General features: G+C 34.9%; 1 protein-coding gene across 1 annotated transcript in view; it reads left to right on the top strand.

The window, feature by feature from the left end:
• Window positions 1-15,398, top strand: part of SELENOF (selenoprotein F) — a 50,266-nt gene that overhangs the window by 17,992 nt on the left and 16,876 nt on the right. Inside the window, exon 3 of the mRNA XM_045801857.2 lies at window positions 11,704-11,767. Within this exon, the coding sequence (XP_045657813.1) occupies window positions 11,704-11,767 (64 nt within the window). The remainder of the gene's footprint in view (window positions 1-11,703; window positions 11,768-15,398) is intronic.

Raw genomic sequence — 15,398 nt, 5'->3', positions numbered from 1 at the left:
AATAAATAAATAAAATCTTTTAAAAAAAAATTATTAAATCTTTATTTTTCAGTATACCATAGACTTTAATGACTCCCATTACTCGGTGTTTTTCGAGGATATATTAACAAGTTTGGCTTATTTAAGGCCCAAACAAACATTTTAAATAAATCACATAGTATTTCATAATTCAGGTAAAAGAACATCAAAACATTTAGTTCTATTCAATTTACATGGAAAATCTGTAGCCAGTTTCAGAGTAATTTTGAAGGCAGCTTAAGCAGCATTATTCAAGAAAATGGCATGTATTAAGCTTTAGCCTATCTACTACTGGTAGAGATGCTACTGGTGTGTAAAACATAGAAGGATGAAATGGAGGTGAAGCTAACTGTGCGTGAAATTGTAGTCACTAAAGGAATTTCACAGTTGCTTAAAATAGCTTCACTTTTGTAGTGTGTATGTAGCATCAATACATGAACTGATTCTTCAAAGGAAACAAATAGAAGTCTTCAACAGATTATTCTAATTAGAATATAAAAACATTATTCACTAAGAAGCTTTTTTTAAAGATGTGAATAATGTTTGGCAGCAGTCCTAGTTCACTGAAAGAATCACTAAGACTCCTGCATAGCAACACAAATACTTACTTAATAATGGCCACTAACATTTGTTAAGTTATTATATGAGGGTGCTGTTCCACGTCCTTTATCTGAATTAATTTATATAATCTTCACAACAGCTCTGAGGTAAGTACCATTATTATCCCCATTTCATAGTTGAGCCTAAGGCATAGAGATCTTACCTAAAGTTATTCAGCTAGTATATGGTTATAAATATATGTATCATATCTATGTAACAGAAATTTTAAAATATTTTGTGTAATTTAACTGAACTGAAAATATTTAATTTTTGGTATTCTCTAAATGTGACATTTCATCTATCTTTAATTTAAAAATGTCAGTTTTTTTAGGTATTTACAGATTAGGATCAAGGTTCTATCTAAGCATATTAAAACATTTTATCACATTTGCAGATTACAATATTTAAAAAGGAAATAAACCCTTAAAGTAATTCATGATCTGTGTCCAGGCTGCCTTGCAACTACATTTCCTAGACATACCTACCTCAGAGTCAAAATAAACTTTGTTTATACATTAAATATTTCTTTTTGGTGTAGTCTTCGAGAATGTGAAAGTAAGACAATAGTCACTGTCCTCAAGGAGTCAAGTAGAAGAAATAGGCATGGAAATAGAATGCAGTTGGCAGGATATTTTTTTAGGCTAAGACATAATATCCAGTGTTAGGTAACCACTAAAAGAATTAGAAATAAAAGTTGGAAAGAGGATAGAATCAATAAATTTTGTAAAGTTGATATATTCAGAACTCTATTTATAGCCACGTTAATCACTATGGAAGTGATCAACAGAAGAACTAAAAACTGTTCAAAAGTTATTGACTGGCAGGTGGGAGGCAAGAGGAAAATTGTTTACTACTTCTTTTATACCCTTCTGTACAGTTTCTTTATTATTTCCAGATGCATTGGTTTCTTTTAAAAATTCAGTGAGAAGTATGCTGTAAACAAAATATACTCAGGTGCTATGAAAGCACACAGAAGGAGGGACATACAACCTTTTGACCGTTGAGGTAAATAGTACCACTTGCTTATACAGAAGTTGCTGTTATATGCTAACTTGGAAAATAATTAGGAGAAAGTCCTCTCAGACGAAAAAGTTAGTGAAAAGGCAAAGTCATGAAAAAGATGGCTGTGTTAGATAAATCAAGATAGCTTGGTTATGAGAGATGATGCTGGTTAGGAAGGTAGGGCCTTTGTGTTTTGATAAGAAGTTTGGACTCTGTCCTGTAGTCAGGGAACAAAATTAAAAGATATAAACAGTGAACTGGCATCAGATTTGTATTTCAATGAATTTTGTTGTCTGTGTGAAGAATAGTGATAGGACAGTTAATTTTATTTTTCTGTTGCCGGAAGAAAAACTTATATTGCCGTTTTCCAGAGGCAAGGTAGAAGGGCTTAAGCCAACATATTGGTAGTAAAAATGGAGAAGGGACAGATCTGAAACAGATTTGGCCAATGAAACCTTCAGGATTTATCAATTTACTGGATTGGAAGGGGTGAGTAAAGATACTTGAGAAACTGGTAGTCTCAACAAAAGAAGGCTACAGTAGACTTCAACTAGTTACAAGGTAGCCCCTTAATGCAATGTGGGGGATGGGAGAAGGGACAGTAAGGAGAATAACTCTTCATAAAAGCATACCCCTTAAGTACAAACTGCCTTTTCAGTCTTCTTGTTGGAGAAATAAGTGTTAAAAGCTTATCTGGGTACGGTAATGAATTCTAAAATTGATTAGTGTGCTTGTCAAAAAGTGGGCAAAAAATAAAAATGTGTGGAACAGCCTAGTGTCTTTTGTTCTACTTTCATATTGACACTCTTAATATTTAAGCTTTTGGATTATTATAGCTTTATTTTTGCATCTTAGTATTTATTAGGTGATTCCCCTCTTTAGTTTTATAGAGAGCAACCATAATGTAATTTGTGCCAGTTGCTTTGTTTCAGATATTTGCGCCTTTCTTAAAGATGATCACAATTGCCCATTTTGTGGCAGATAATGATGTTCAATATTGGTATGGTAATAACACTAACAGAATTGAATTCTCTTTTGAAAAGCAGCTTTTGCTGCCATATGATAGCACCCCTGTGGTCTGTTTTTGAAGCTATTGAGTATTTGGGTGTTGACCCATATTTTGTCTGGATCTCAGTTTTTCAAATTAAGAGGAAAATGGGTTGTATTTTTCAAACATTTAGGAGCAAAAAGCATTGAATTTTTATTGAGTACTGTATACTAAATACTTTGCCATTTTCTAAAATATTTTTACTTATTACCAAGGGGCTAGTTGGTTTTATTTTTAAACTACTTACTAAGATACTCAAGCTCGGGATGCCTGGGTGGCTCAGTCAGTTGAGCGTCTCCCTTCGGCTCAGGTCATGATCTCAGGGTCCTGGGATCGAGCCAGCATCGCGCTCCTTGCTCAGTGGGGAGCTTCTCCCTCTGCCTACCACTATGCCTACTTGTGATTTCTCTCTCTCTTTCTCTCCCTCTCACTCTCACTCCGTGAAATAGATAAAATCTTCAGGGGAAAAAAAAAGATATTCAAGCTCGGGGTCATTTTTACCAGTTCTTTGGATGTTTTGACCTCAGGAAGTACAGTGGTGGTGTGTCAGGTTATTTCCCTTCATTCTATGATATTTCCTAAATATTAGAATTGTATGCATTGTTCCCAGGTAATGACCCTGGATTATTCATACCAGTAACTCTAGATGGGGAGGGGGGTGTTTCTGTGGGTGTATTTGTTTTCAGGTGAAAGTCTAATCATTACAGTCCTAACTCTTCGTTATGAAATTCTCTTTGTTTTAGGTACGTGAACAAATTCTGTTATCACAATATTGGAATAAACCTTCTGTTCTCCCTCACATTTCATAGTTGGAATGGTCTAATTTAGAATGTGGTGATGTCAAAGAAACATTTTATTTCTTGGTTTTTGTTTCCTTTTATTGTACTTTAATACATTTTCAATGAGCTTTTTAATGGAACAGTGATCGTATCTTAATGAAAGATTCCTCCAGTGTATTCTTACTTTCTCAGAACTTAAATTAAGGTAGATGTTACCTTGCTTGTTTCGAACCTTTCTCAATCTCAAGGCAGAAACTAAAGATACAAAAATAAATAGCACTTTAATAGTGTAGTACAATAAGCTTTAAACTTAGCTTCCTTAGACATAGTCATTGCTTTGTTTTTTCAGAGTTCATTAGAAAGCACCTAAAAATAGTGTAATCTCAAGGATATAATATTAGAGAATTGTATTAACCAACTTCATTTGCTAAAATTGGAAAGCTAAACTTCCCTAATCCTCCATATTTCATTCATTGTTCCTTTGTAAGAATGCCATTAGTCAAAGTGTATGCAAGTGTCAACAGATAAACCAACTGTCTTACACATCTGCTACTTCAGTGACTTGAAATGAAATCTTGACAGAATCTTTACTACTAGATCTCAAAAAATTTAGTGCACTAATTGTCCATGTGTAGTTGTGGCTTGCTGCTTCTAGCACTCTGTGCATTTTGAAAAATATCTTAAAATATGGGAATGATTTTTTTAAAGATTTTATTTATTTATTTGACAGAGACAGCGAGAGAAGGAACACAAGTTGGGGGGAGCTGGAGAGGGAGAACCAGGTTACCGCCTGATCAGGGAGCCTGACGCAGGACTAGATCCCAGAACCCTAAGATCATGACCTGAGCTGAAGGCAGACGGTTAACCAACTGAGCCACCCAGCCGCCCCAAAAAACATGGGAATGATTTGATGATGAATAATGAATTAAAATTTTAAGACATCAGCAGATTACCAAACATATAGTTTTGGTTGAAAACATTTCCCTAAGAATTAACTGGCCAAATTTTGCTAAAAATAGCTTCCGTGTGATTTATTTTTTCACTATAAAAGGGAATAAAATTGGGTTTTAAGAAAGTATACTGGATGCAATTAATGGTTGGAAGAATGGCTCACTTATATATTTGAGTGCATAATTGTTTTTGTTTAAGAGCTCTAAATACTGTAATACTCTGCTTTTGTCGTGTTCTAGCCGTACTTCCTTATTTTTAAAATCCCTGCATTTAAGGGCAAGCCGTCAGTAGACCTAGAAAATAGTTACTCCCCATATCTGAATTCTCTTCAGCAGTTAAAATTTTTCCTTTGTTCACCTAACATTAGAGCATTATCCTCATATTGCTACTTAATATTCAAAGTTTTTTCAATTTTTTCTGATAGTAGTACAGTTTATTAATGCTCAAGTTTTGCCTTTAAATAAAAGAGGATTTCAAAAATAAGAGTGTGTGGTTTGTAAGCAGTGTTTCATAAGGGAAGTAAACAATATTACAGCATTTGTCTCGCTCTGGTCAATGCTTACTTGGTTTATCTTTTAGAATTGGTTAGTCTCTTGAGCAAAAAGCCTATGTACTGTTTGTTCGTTTTGCAATTTTTGCCTTATTAATACTCGAGTATAGTCCAAGGCAGTGATTCTCATCCCTGCCTGTTCATTACAATCACTTGGGTACCTTTAAAAGTAGTAATAGTAATTAAAGTACTGATACTGCATCTTATCCCCAAGTATCCTAATTTAATTGGTCTGACATGGAGCAAGTTTACAGATTTGTGGTGGTGGTATGAAAGCAGTAAAAGTTAAATGCAATGCCTTTTTTTTTTTTTTTAATTCAGAAAATTTATGTAACTCAGAAGTGTCACCTTTGGGGCGCCTGGGTGGCATAGCGGTTGGGCGTCTGCCTTCGGCTCAGGGCGTGATCCCGGCGTTATGGGATCGAGCCCCACATCAGGCTCCTCCGCTGTGAGCCTGCTTCTTCCTCTCCCACTCCCCCTGCTTGTGTTCCCTCTCTCGCTGGCTATCTCTATCTCTGTCAAATAAATAAATAAAATCTTTAAAAAAAAAAAAAGAAGTGTCACCTTTGTTCAATGTTCTAAATTAACCTATTTTGTAATCTGGTTATCTGGTAAGAAACTGCATAGACCTGTTTTGTTTTGTCTTACCTGTTAATCGGAACCATTTTGTAGCCACATGATTTTACTTTAATTACAGCAAAGTTAACACCACAATATTAAGATTTTTGGCTGTTGACTATATATAAAAACCTCATTATTAGCCCTAAAATTTTAAAACAAGAGGTTGGTCAGATTTGTGTGAGAGGAGAAAAAATTATTATACATGGCCTAAGGTATGTTTCCTCTGAATCTGATTGTTAGAGTTTTTATCACAAATGGATGTTGTACTTTGTCAAATGCTGTTTTTGCATATTGAGAAAATAATTTGGTTTTTATCCTTCATTTTGTGAATGTGGCGGATCACATTGATTTTTGAATATCAAATCACCTTTGCGTTCCTGGAATACATCCCTCTTGATCATGGTGAATAATTTTTTTAAGGTACTGTTGGATTCAGTTTGCTAATATCTTGAGGATTTTTGCATCCATGGTCATCAGAGATATTGGCCTGTAGTTTTCCTTTTTTGTCTTTATCTGGTTTTTGGTATCAGGGTAATGCTAGTCTCGTTGAACAAATTTGGAAGGTTTCCTTCCTCTTCTATTTTTTGGAATAGTTTGAGAGGAATAGGTATTAATTCTTTAAATGTTTGGTAAAATACATCTGTAAAGCCATCTGGTCCTGGACTTGTTTGTTGGGAGTTTTTTGAATACTGATTCAAGTTCATTACTAGCAATTGGTCTGTTCAAATTTTCTATTTCTTATTGATCAGTTTTGAAAGGTTGTATGTTTCTAGAAACTTAGCCATTTCGTGATTGTCCAATTTGTTGGCATATAATTTTTCATAATAATCTCCTATAATCCTTTGTATGTGTATGGTGTTAACTTCTCCTTCATTTCTGATTTTGAGTTCTCTCTCTTTTTTTTTTTAATGAGTCTGGCTAAAGTTTTATCAATTTTGTTCATGTTTTCAAAGAACAAGCTCCTGGTTTCAGTGATCTGTCCTATTGGGTTTTTAGTCTCCATGTATTTATTTCTGCTCTAATCTGTATTATTTCCTCCCTCCTACTGTCTTTGGGCTTTGTTTCTTCTTTTCCTGTCTCCTTTAGGTTTAAGGTTAGGTTGTTTGAGATTTTTCTTGTTTCTTGAGGTAGGCCTATATTGCTGTAGTCCTCCCTCTTAAAACAATTTTTGCCATATCCCTAAAATTTTGAATCATTGTGTTTTCATTTTCACTTGTCTCCATGTATCTTTCGATATCTTCTTTGATTCTTAGTGGACCCGTTAGTTTTTAGTAGCATGTTATTTGCCTCCATGTATTTGTGTTCTTTCCAGATTTTTTCTTGAGTGATTTTCATACAGTTGTGGTCAGAAAAGATGCGTGATATGATTTCAGTCTTTTCGAATTCATTTGGACTTGTTTGTGGCCTAACGTGATCTTTTCTGGAGAATGCTCCATGTGCACATGAAAAGAATGTGTAGGGGCTCCTGGATGGCTCAGTTGGTTAAGCGTCTGACTCTTGATTTTGACTCAGGTAGTGATCTTGAGTTCATGGTAATCAGCCCCACATAGGGGTCAGCACTTAGCACGGAATCTGCTTGGAATTCTCTCCTTCTCCCTCTGCCCCTCCCCCTTGCTCATGCTTTCGCTCAAATAAAATCTGTAACTAAAAAAAAAGCATATTTCTCTGTTTGGATGGAATGTTCTGAATACATCTGTTAGGCCCATGTGGTCTAATGTATCATTTGTAGCCACTGATTCCTCATTGATTTTCTGTCTGGATGATCTGTACATTGATGTAAGTGGAGGGTTAAAGTCCTTTACTATTGTATTACTGTAAATTTCTTCCTTTATGTTAATAATTGCTTTATGGACTTAGGTGCTCCTGTGTTGGGTGCATAGATATTTACAATTTTTATACCCTCTTGTTGGAAATAACAAGTGTTGACAAATATATGGAGAAAAAGGAACCCTCATGCACTGTTTGTAGGAATGCAAATTGGTGTAGCCACTGCGGAAAACAATATGAAGTTTTCTCCAAACTTTAAAAATAGAATCACCATATGATCCAGTAATTCCACTACTGGGTGTTTACCCAAAGAAAATGAAAACACTAACTCAAAGAGATATATGCACCCCTGTGTTTATTGCAGCATTATCTACAATAGCCCAGATATGGAAGCCAAGTGTCCGTCGATAGGTGAATGGATAAAGATGTGGTGTATGTATACACACACATACTTGCACACGCACACACAGTGCAATATTACTCAACCATAAAAAATGAAATCTGGCCACTCACTCCAACATGGATGGATCTAGAGGATATAATACTAAGTGAAATAAGTTAGAGAAACACAAATACCATATTATTTCACTCATGTGGAATTTAAGAAAGAAAATGAATGAACAAAGAAAAAAAAAACAGACCCAAATACAGAGAACAGACTGGTGGTTGTCAGAGGATGGAGGTGGGTAGGGGGTTGGCTGAAATAGATAAAGGGGATTAACAGTACACTTATCTTGATGAGCACTAATGTATAGAATTGAACACCTGAAACTAATACAACACTATGTTAATTATACTTTTGTTTTAAAAACCACTTATTTTTAAATGAGGTGGAAATAGGGGATTGAAAAGTCATGTTACTAATAAGGTAAATCAGTTATGAAGCTGAAATAGTTTGATATTTTTGCTTTCCATCAGGAGGATGGTTTAGAAAGTTTAGGAAAACCTGTTAATCATAACTTGTATGGAAATAGGTGTGGACTCCCAAGGGAAAAAATGCAGTTTTGCATATCATTTTTATATTTTTCTAAAGGTGTCCATGTGTTTCCATTTAATTATTTGGGTTAGTATCATATAATGGAATAAGGAACTTCTATTGTCTAGAGAGAGATTGTCTATACAAATGAGCTTCTTGAGGAATACAAAAAAAGAGGCCTACCAACTTGTACATAAAAAATAAGTTTGCTGTATAAAAGTTACATAACTTTTTGATTTCCCCTTCATTGGGTAGTTTTCCACAAATGTTGAAGGTCAGCATTTTTTCTATGCCAGTGATGTTACTTTAAAAAGTCCAGATGCTAAGGGGGAAAGTAAAGGAATTACAGGTTTAACCTTTCTAAATCCTTTCATACTTTATGCCCTAGACAATTCCTCTTATAAGTAGCACACATTTTCTTACGTGAATTTGTATGATGCCAAAGATGTTGATGATTATGTCACTGAAAATTTTATCATAATTTGTAGTTGATTTAAATTACTTATTCATCATGAAAAACCAGTCTTATTCTATGAATACCACAAATTCATAAGTAAAATGCCAACTAGCATGACAAATCATTGCTTTTGGGGGAAGCTGGGTGGCTCAGTCTGTTGAGTATCTGCCTTCAGCTCAGGTCACGATCCCAGGGTCCTGGGATCCAGTCCCGCATCGGGGCTCCTTGCTTGGCGGGGAGCCTGCTTCTCCCTCTCCCTCCGCCTGCTGCTCCCCTGCTTGTGTGTGCATGCATGCTCTTGCTCTATCAGATTTAATTTTTTTTTAATTTCATGCTTTTAGAATTTGATATTAACAGTGTTAGGCAACTCTGAGATAAATTTTCTTTTTGTTTACCCTAAACTGAAACTAGGCACAATGTACTCTACAAGTATGTCAAAGGAACCCTAAATATTTTTAGTTATGTAATGAAAATAAAGGTATTTAATTCTGTTAAATGAATAATTCTCTCCATTCAACACACATACATTGAGAAGCTTTGCGTCTAGTTCTGGGGGTAGTTATGATAAATAAGACATTTCCTTTCCACAGCTAAGTTATAGAATATTGATAGTACATTATAAGAACAGAATTCTGTGGTGCCTGGGTGGCTCAGTCAGTTAAGCATCTGCCTTCGGCTAAGGTCATGATCCTGGGGTCCTGGGATCGAGCCCCACATCGGGCTCCTTGCCTAGCGGAGAGCCCTCTCCCTCTGCCGCTCCCCCAGCTTGAGGGTGCATGCATGTGCTTTCTCTCTGTCAAATAAAATCTTTAAAAAAAACAAAAAAACCTGCCGAAAGGGCCTGCAGGATAGGAGATCAACAAAAGTTTTCCTGGACAAAGTCACATCTGACTGCCTGTTCATTAAAGAACGTGTTTCTGGTATTTTTAACCAGTTGTTTTGTGGTACAGAGACGTGCTTTCCATGAATGCCTTACAAGTCTGCTGGGATACGGAATCCTTCAGTCCTTGTGACAGCCAAAAGGGGACTGGGGAGCACAGGGCCCACCAAGCTAGTTATCTCCAGTTATAAGCAGCCTCCTCTTACCCCAGTGCTCCATGAAGTTGTTAACCATTTTCCACGTGTCATGATATGGAGAATGTTGGGAAACAGTGGTGTAGAGAAATGCCATTATGTAAGGTAATGGAATCTCCACTAGAGTTTCCAAGGGATCACAAGCTTACAAATAAAAGCTAAATCTAATAACCAAATTTTAATATGGCCTTACGACTTTTTTAACTTTATTAATTCTGGTGAGATAGATAGATAAAATAAACTTCACCATTTTAGCTGTCTTTAAGTGTACATGTATCTCTAGAACTCTCTCATCTTCCGAAACTGGAACTCCATTCTCAATATACAGTAGCTCCTAGTCTTCCCTCCTCTAGCCCCTGGCAATCACCATTCTACTTTCTGTCTGCCCTAAGTTCCTCATAAAAGTGGAATCATACAGTGTTTATCCTTTTGTAATTGCTTTAACTTAGCTTACTATCTGCAAGACTCATGTTATAGCATGTGTCTTAATTTTCTCTTTTTAAGATAATATTTCATATGTATATACCACATTTTGTTTATCCATTCATTTGTCGGTAGTCATTTGGGTTCCTTCTAACTTCTGCCTAGAAGTTCTATTTTAGAACTTAAAAAGTAAAATCCATCTTTAGTTCTTAGACCTACAGTAAAGTGTAAAAGCTAACGAGAAATAAAATGGCTATGGTATGTTTTTACAATTGCCTGCCTTCTCCTAGAGCCCTAGCGTCCCCGTGTCCCGACAAAAAGAATGGGCAGGCTCTACAGCTGAAAAAAAAGTGAATCCATCGAATCCATTTCAGCTGAATTCATTGCAATAAAATTTTTGCATTAGAGTTTTTTTATAACAAGCTTTTACTATAAAGAAATTGTGCAGGTTCTGTATAGCTAGAAAAGCAGTATTTACCATTTAATTCATTTCAAGTGAATTTCATTAAGGGAAAATACTTGCATTTAAGTTGTTTCTAATGAGGGATTCCTGAGGGCCTCAGTCAGTTAAGTGTCCATTCTTGGTCTTGGCTCAGGTTGTGATGTCATGATCTCATGGTTCGTGAGAGCCCCACCCACCTCAGGCTCCCTCCCTCCCCCCCCACAGATGTGTGCACAATCGCTCTCTCTCAAATAAATAAATCTTTAACAAAAGTTCTTTCTAATGGTATTTTACTGGTTTTCTAATACCTTAACATAGTATATACTATAATTAAATTTTAAAGGTGTTGAGGTTTTGTTTTAATTTAAAACATTGATTGCTTAATTGTAACCAACCGAAAAGAATTCTCCTTAATTATCTATGTTGGATAGATGAATACAAACCTATGTTCAATTTAGCATTCTAAAAAACTACAGGAAATCTTTAGAACTTTGTGAAGAACTTACGAGGACATCTTACCTATTCAAATTCATTGTCAATTCTCCACATCTCCTTCAATCTTTATCCAAGTTGGGCTTAAATGCCTCAATCAGTTAATGTCCATGGGCCTCTATTTCCTCTTCTGTCAGACTCCATAGAACCGTCAGAACTACATAGTTCTCCCAGCTCTGAACATTTGATTCTCTTTATCTGTTTAACTGTCATATTTATTTTAACTGAAATAGCTACATTCTAAAAATTGTAACAGGGGGCGCCTGAGTGGCTCAGTTGGTTAAGCTTCCAACTCATGATTTCAGCTCAGGTCATGATCGCGGAGTCGTGAGATTGAGCCCGCATGAGGCTCCCAGTGCAGAGTCTGCTTGGAAGACTCTCACCCTCCCTCTCTGCCCTCCCACCCCCACTCGTGCTGTCTCTCTTTCTCTCTCTCTTTCCAAAATAAATAAAATCTTAAAAACTGTACCAGTGTTTTTAAATTCTTGTTTTTCTTTTTGCAGCTTTATGCAGGTGCTATTCTTGAAGTTTGTGGATGAAAATTGGGGAGGTTCCCTCAAGTCCAAGGTATGTAAAATTATCTCTAGTAAATTTTCACTTTAATTTAAAATCAACATTTTACAAAAATACTTTCATTAAATATTCCCAAGAATAAGAATTTTTAGAATTATACTTTCTCAACAGTGTATTTTTTTTTCCACATTTTGTTTTCATGGAGATAGAGTTTTATAGTAATTGTTGAATACAAGGTTACTTTAAGTAAGCATAATATATGATACAGCACATGATGAAGTAGTTATTTTCTTAGGAGAGCCTTTCCTTTCCTTAAGTATAAATTATACAAGAGCCTTTGTTTTATCAGATACAAATGTAATCCCTTTAAATAACATACCTTCTAATATATCTTAAATGTAAATTGATTTATATAAAATGCTTATAAGGAACAGTTGGAGTAAGTGAGCATAGACCTGTGCAAGCGACAGATCGTTAAGAGAATTAATTACCGTAGGACTTGAGGTGTGGAGGAGAGGCAGTCATCCATGTACGTCCTCACAGGAAATTTTAAGGATAAATACATGAAAGGATAATAGTGAAAATGTATTCTTTTGGTTGACATCAAATAAGAATGGAGCTTTGTATCTCCAGAAGGACTTGAACTAACACTTTTCTATTCTGTCCTGGCATGTCATTTGAAAATCAGTTTTATAAAACTGAAACTGTATAAAGGTAAAGAAGTGGTTTTTTTATTTTGTTTTGTTTTTTGTAACTGAAATACATAAGTGCTTGTTTTATATACCTTGTTTTTATTTCTGCTGACTGTCTCATGGCTTCTCACCTTGTTTACTTAATGGCAAGAGAATTTTTTGGACTTAACTATCTTTTAAATTACCTGTATTCACACATGCCCTTTATTGCTGACCTAGAATTATTTATAATAACATATTGTTCTTTTTGGCACAGAAATGTAATAGAATAATAGTTTGGCTTGGGGACAGTTTATATGAGGCCCAAAGCAGATACACATCTAAGTAAATACATTCTTTGTCAGAATAAACACATTCTAATATAGCACAGAATATATCTACTTCTGTTAGGGAAAAAATTCCTTATGCTGATTTTTTTTGCCTTCACACTCAGAATTGTACCACAGTTGGTTTTGGTTTTTATATCACTTCTCTAAATGATAGTTTGATCACCCTTATTCCTAGAAATTGCTTTTTAATTATATTACTCATATTTACTGACTTGTTTTATAAATAATCTTTTGTGATTTAGATTTTCATGAGGTTAGGAGTAGCTTTGATACCACAATTAGCCTTATTTGTGATATCAGATTTTATTATGTCTTTGGTAATAATTTCTATAGTTGGAAGTTCAGTCTTTAAAAATTTAAGTGGAGTTTATCAGTCCTTGTAGTGGAACTTAATTCTGTATATTTCTTATAGTTAAATTATCATACTCTGAGTACATGTAGTCATACTGTCTTTTCTTTTTGAAAACAATGGATTTTAATTTTGTGTATAAATATTTAATACAGAGGGGTTTTTTTTAAATGCAAGTGATTATTTCTGTAATGCATAACCATATTCGATATAATTATATATAATGCCAATGTTTTCTGAGTCCATGAGAAGCTGGTATATTTTAATATAACCATTATTATGTTCCTCCTTTCAGACTCACTATCTTAAAGATATTCTGGAATAGGGCATGAAGGACAATTGTCAATTTTTATAGTGATTACAAATACCAAGCCAATTTTTATGTCATCATTGCATTACAGTCTTTGTCATCAACATCCAGTAGCCTCTGGGATTATCATAACTTTCATTATACATTATCTTAAAATAATTGTAATTTTTTTAATTCACTTAATTTAAAATACCCATGTCATAAAACAGAAAAGGAAATTAATGTTAAATAATTCCAGAAGAGAGAACCAAATTTTGAAACATTTTATTGAACTTAAACCACTCAGTGTTTGTGGGGAAAAAAGTCCCAGATTATATTCCAAAACCAGTTCCAGGTCCAGCTCCTAAGATTCTTCTAATTTCCATGTTTTGGTTGTATAAGTATGAATACTTTCTTATAATCCTTAATATTTTTAATTACTGAAGTGTAATTGACATACAGTGTTTCCCGTGTACAGTATGCTGATTCGATAATTTATATGTTAACAGTGCTAACCATATTAAGTGTGTAGTCATCATGTGATGCCGTACAATGTCTCTATGACTTAATATTTATTTTATAAGTGGAAGCTGGTATCTGTTAATCCCCTTAATCACCCAACCCCTCCATCCACTTCCTCTGTGGCAACCACCGGCTCTATGTATTTAAGAATCTGTTTGTTTTTCAGTCATTTCACTTATTTTTTTAGATTCCACATATATGTGAAATGATATGGTATTTGTCTGTCTCTGTCTAGCTTATCTCACTTAGCTTAATCCCTCTAGATCCATCCATGTTGTCACAGATGGAAAGGTCTCATTCTTTTCTACAGCTGAATAATATTCCATTGTGTATCCCACACTTTTTTTTTTAATTAAAATATAGCTGACACAGAATTTTATGTTAGTTTCAGGTATACAACATAGTAATTTGACAAGTCTGTACCTTATGCTATACTCACCGTGGGTGAGTTGTCATTACAGTGCTATTACAATACCATTGATTAACCTTCCCCATGACTTACTCTTTCCGTAACTGGAAACTCATATCTTCCATTCCCATTCATCCATTTTGCCCATCCCCCCACCATACCTCTTCTAGCAACCATCAATTCTCTATTGTCTGTTTCTGCATGGATTTATTAATTTGTTTTGTTTTTTAGATTCCCCTTATAAGTGAAATCATATGATTGTTTTCTCTGACTTATTTTACTTACCATAATACCCTCAGGTCCATTCGTGTTGTGCCAATGGCAATGTCTCATCCATTTTTATGGCTGAGTAATATTTCAGTGTGTGTGTGTGTGTGTGTGTGTGTGTGTGTGTGTGTGTGTGTATACACATCTTCTTTATCCATTCATTTATCAGTGGACACTTGGGTTGCTTCCCTATCTTGGCTATTGCAAATAATACTGCAGTAAACATATATTAGTGTTTTTGTTTTCTTTGGGTAAATACCCAATAGTGAAATTATTGGAAAAATGGTATTTGTTTTTAATTTTTTGAGGAACCTCCATGCTGTTTTCACAATGGCTGCACCAATTTACATTCTCACCAGCAGTGCATGAGAGTTTCTTTTTATCTACATCCTCACCATCGCTTTTTATTTCCTTTTGATTCTAACCATCCTGATAGGATAAGGTGATTCATCATTGTGATTTTGATTTCCATTTCCCTAATGATTTGTGATGTTCATCATCATTTCGTATGTCTGTTTGCCATCTGTTTGTTGTTTTGTAAAAATGTCTTTTTAGGCCCTCTACCCAGTTTATAATCGGATTGTTTATTTGGTATTGAGTTCTATATAAGTTCTTTATATATTTTAGATATTAACTCCTTATCAGACATATCATTTGCAAATATCTTCTCCCATTCAGTAGGTTGCCTTCTCATTTTGTTGATGGTTTCCTTTGCTGTACATAAGCTTTTTGTTTTGGTATAGTCCCAATAGTTTATTTTTGCTTTTGTTTCCCTTGCCTGAGAAGACACCTTGCTAAGACTGATGTCAAACAGATTGCTTCCTGTGT

Source organism: Ursus americanus, chromosome 12 (assembly GCF_024610735.1).
Source record: "Ursus americanus isolate L20-20 chromosome 12, mUrsAme1.1.p, whole genome shotgun sequence".
Taxonomy (NCBI): domain Eukaryota; kingdom Metazoa; phylum Chordata; class Mammalia; order Carnivora; family Ursidae; genus Ursus; species Ursus americanus.
Note: the sequence above shows the minus strand (reverse complement) of the source record. Positions and strands in the feature narration are given on the sequence as shown.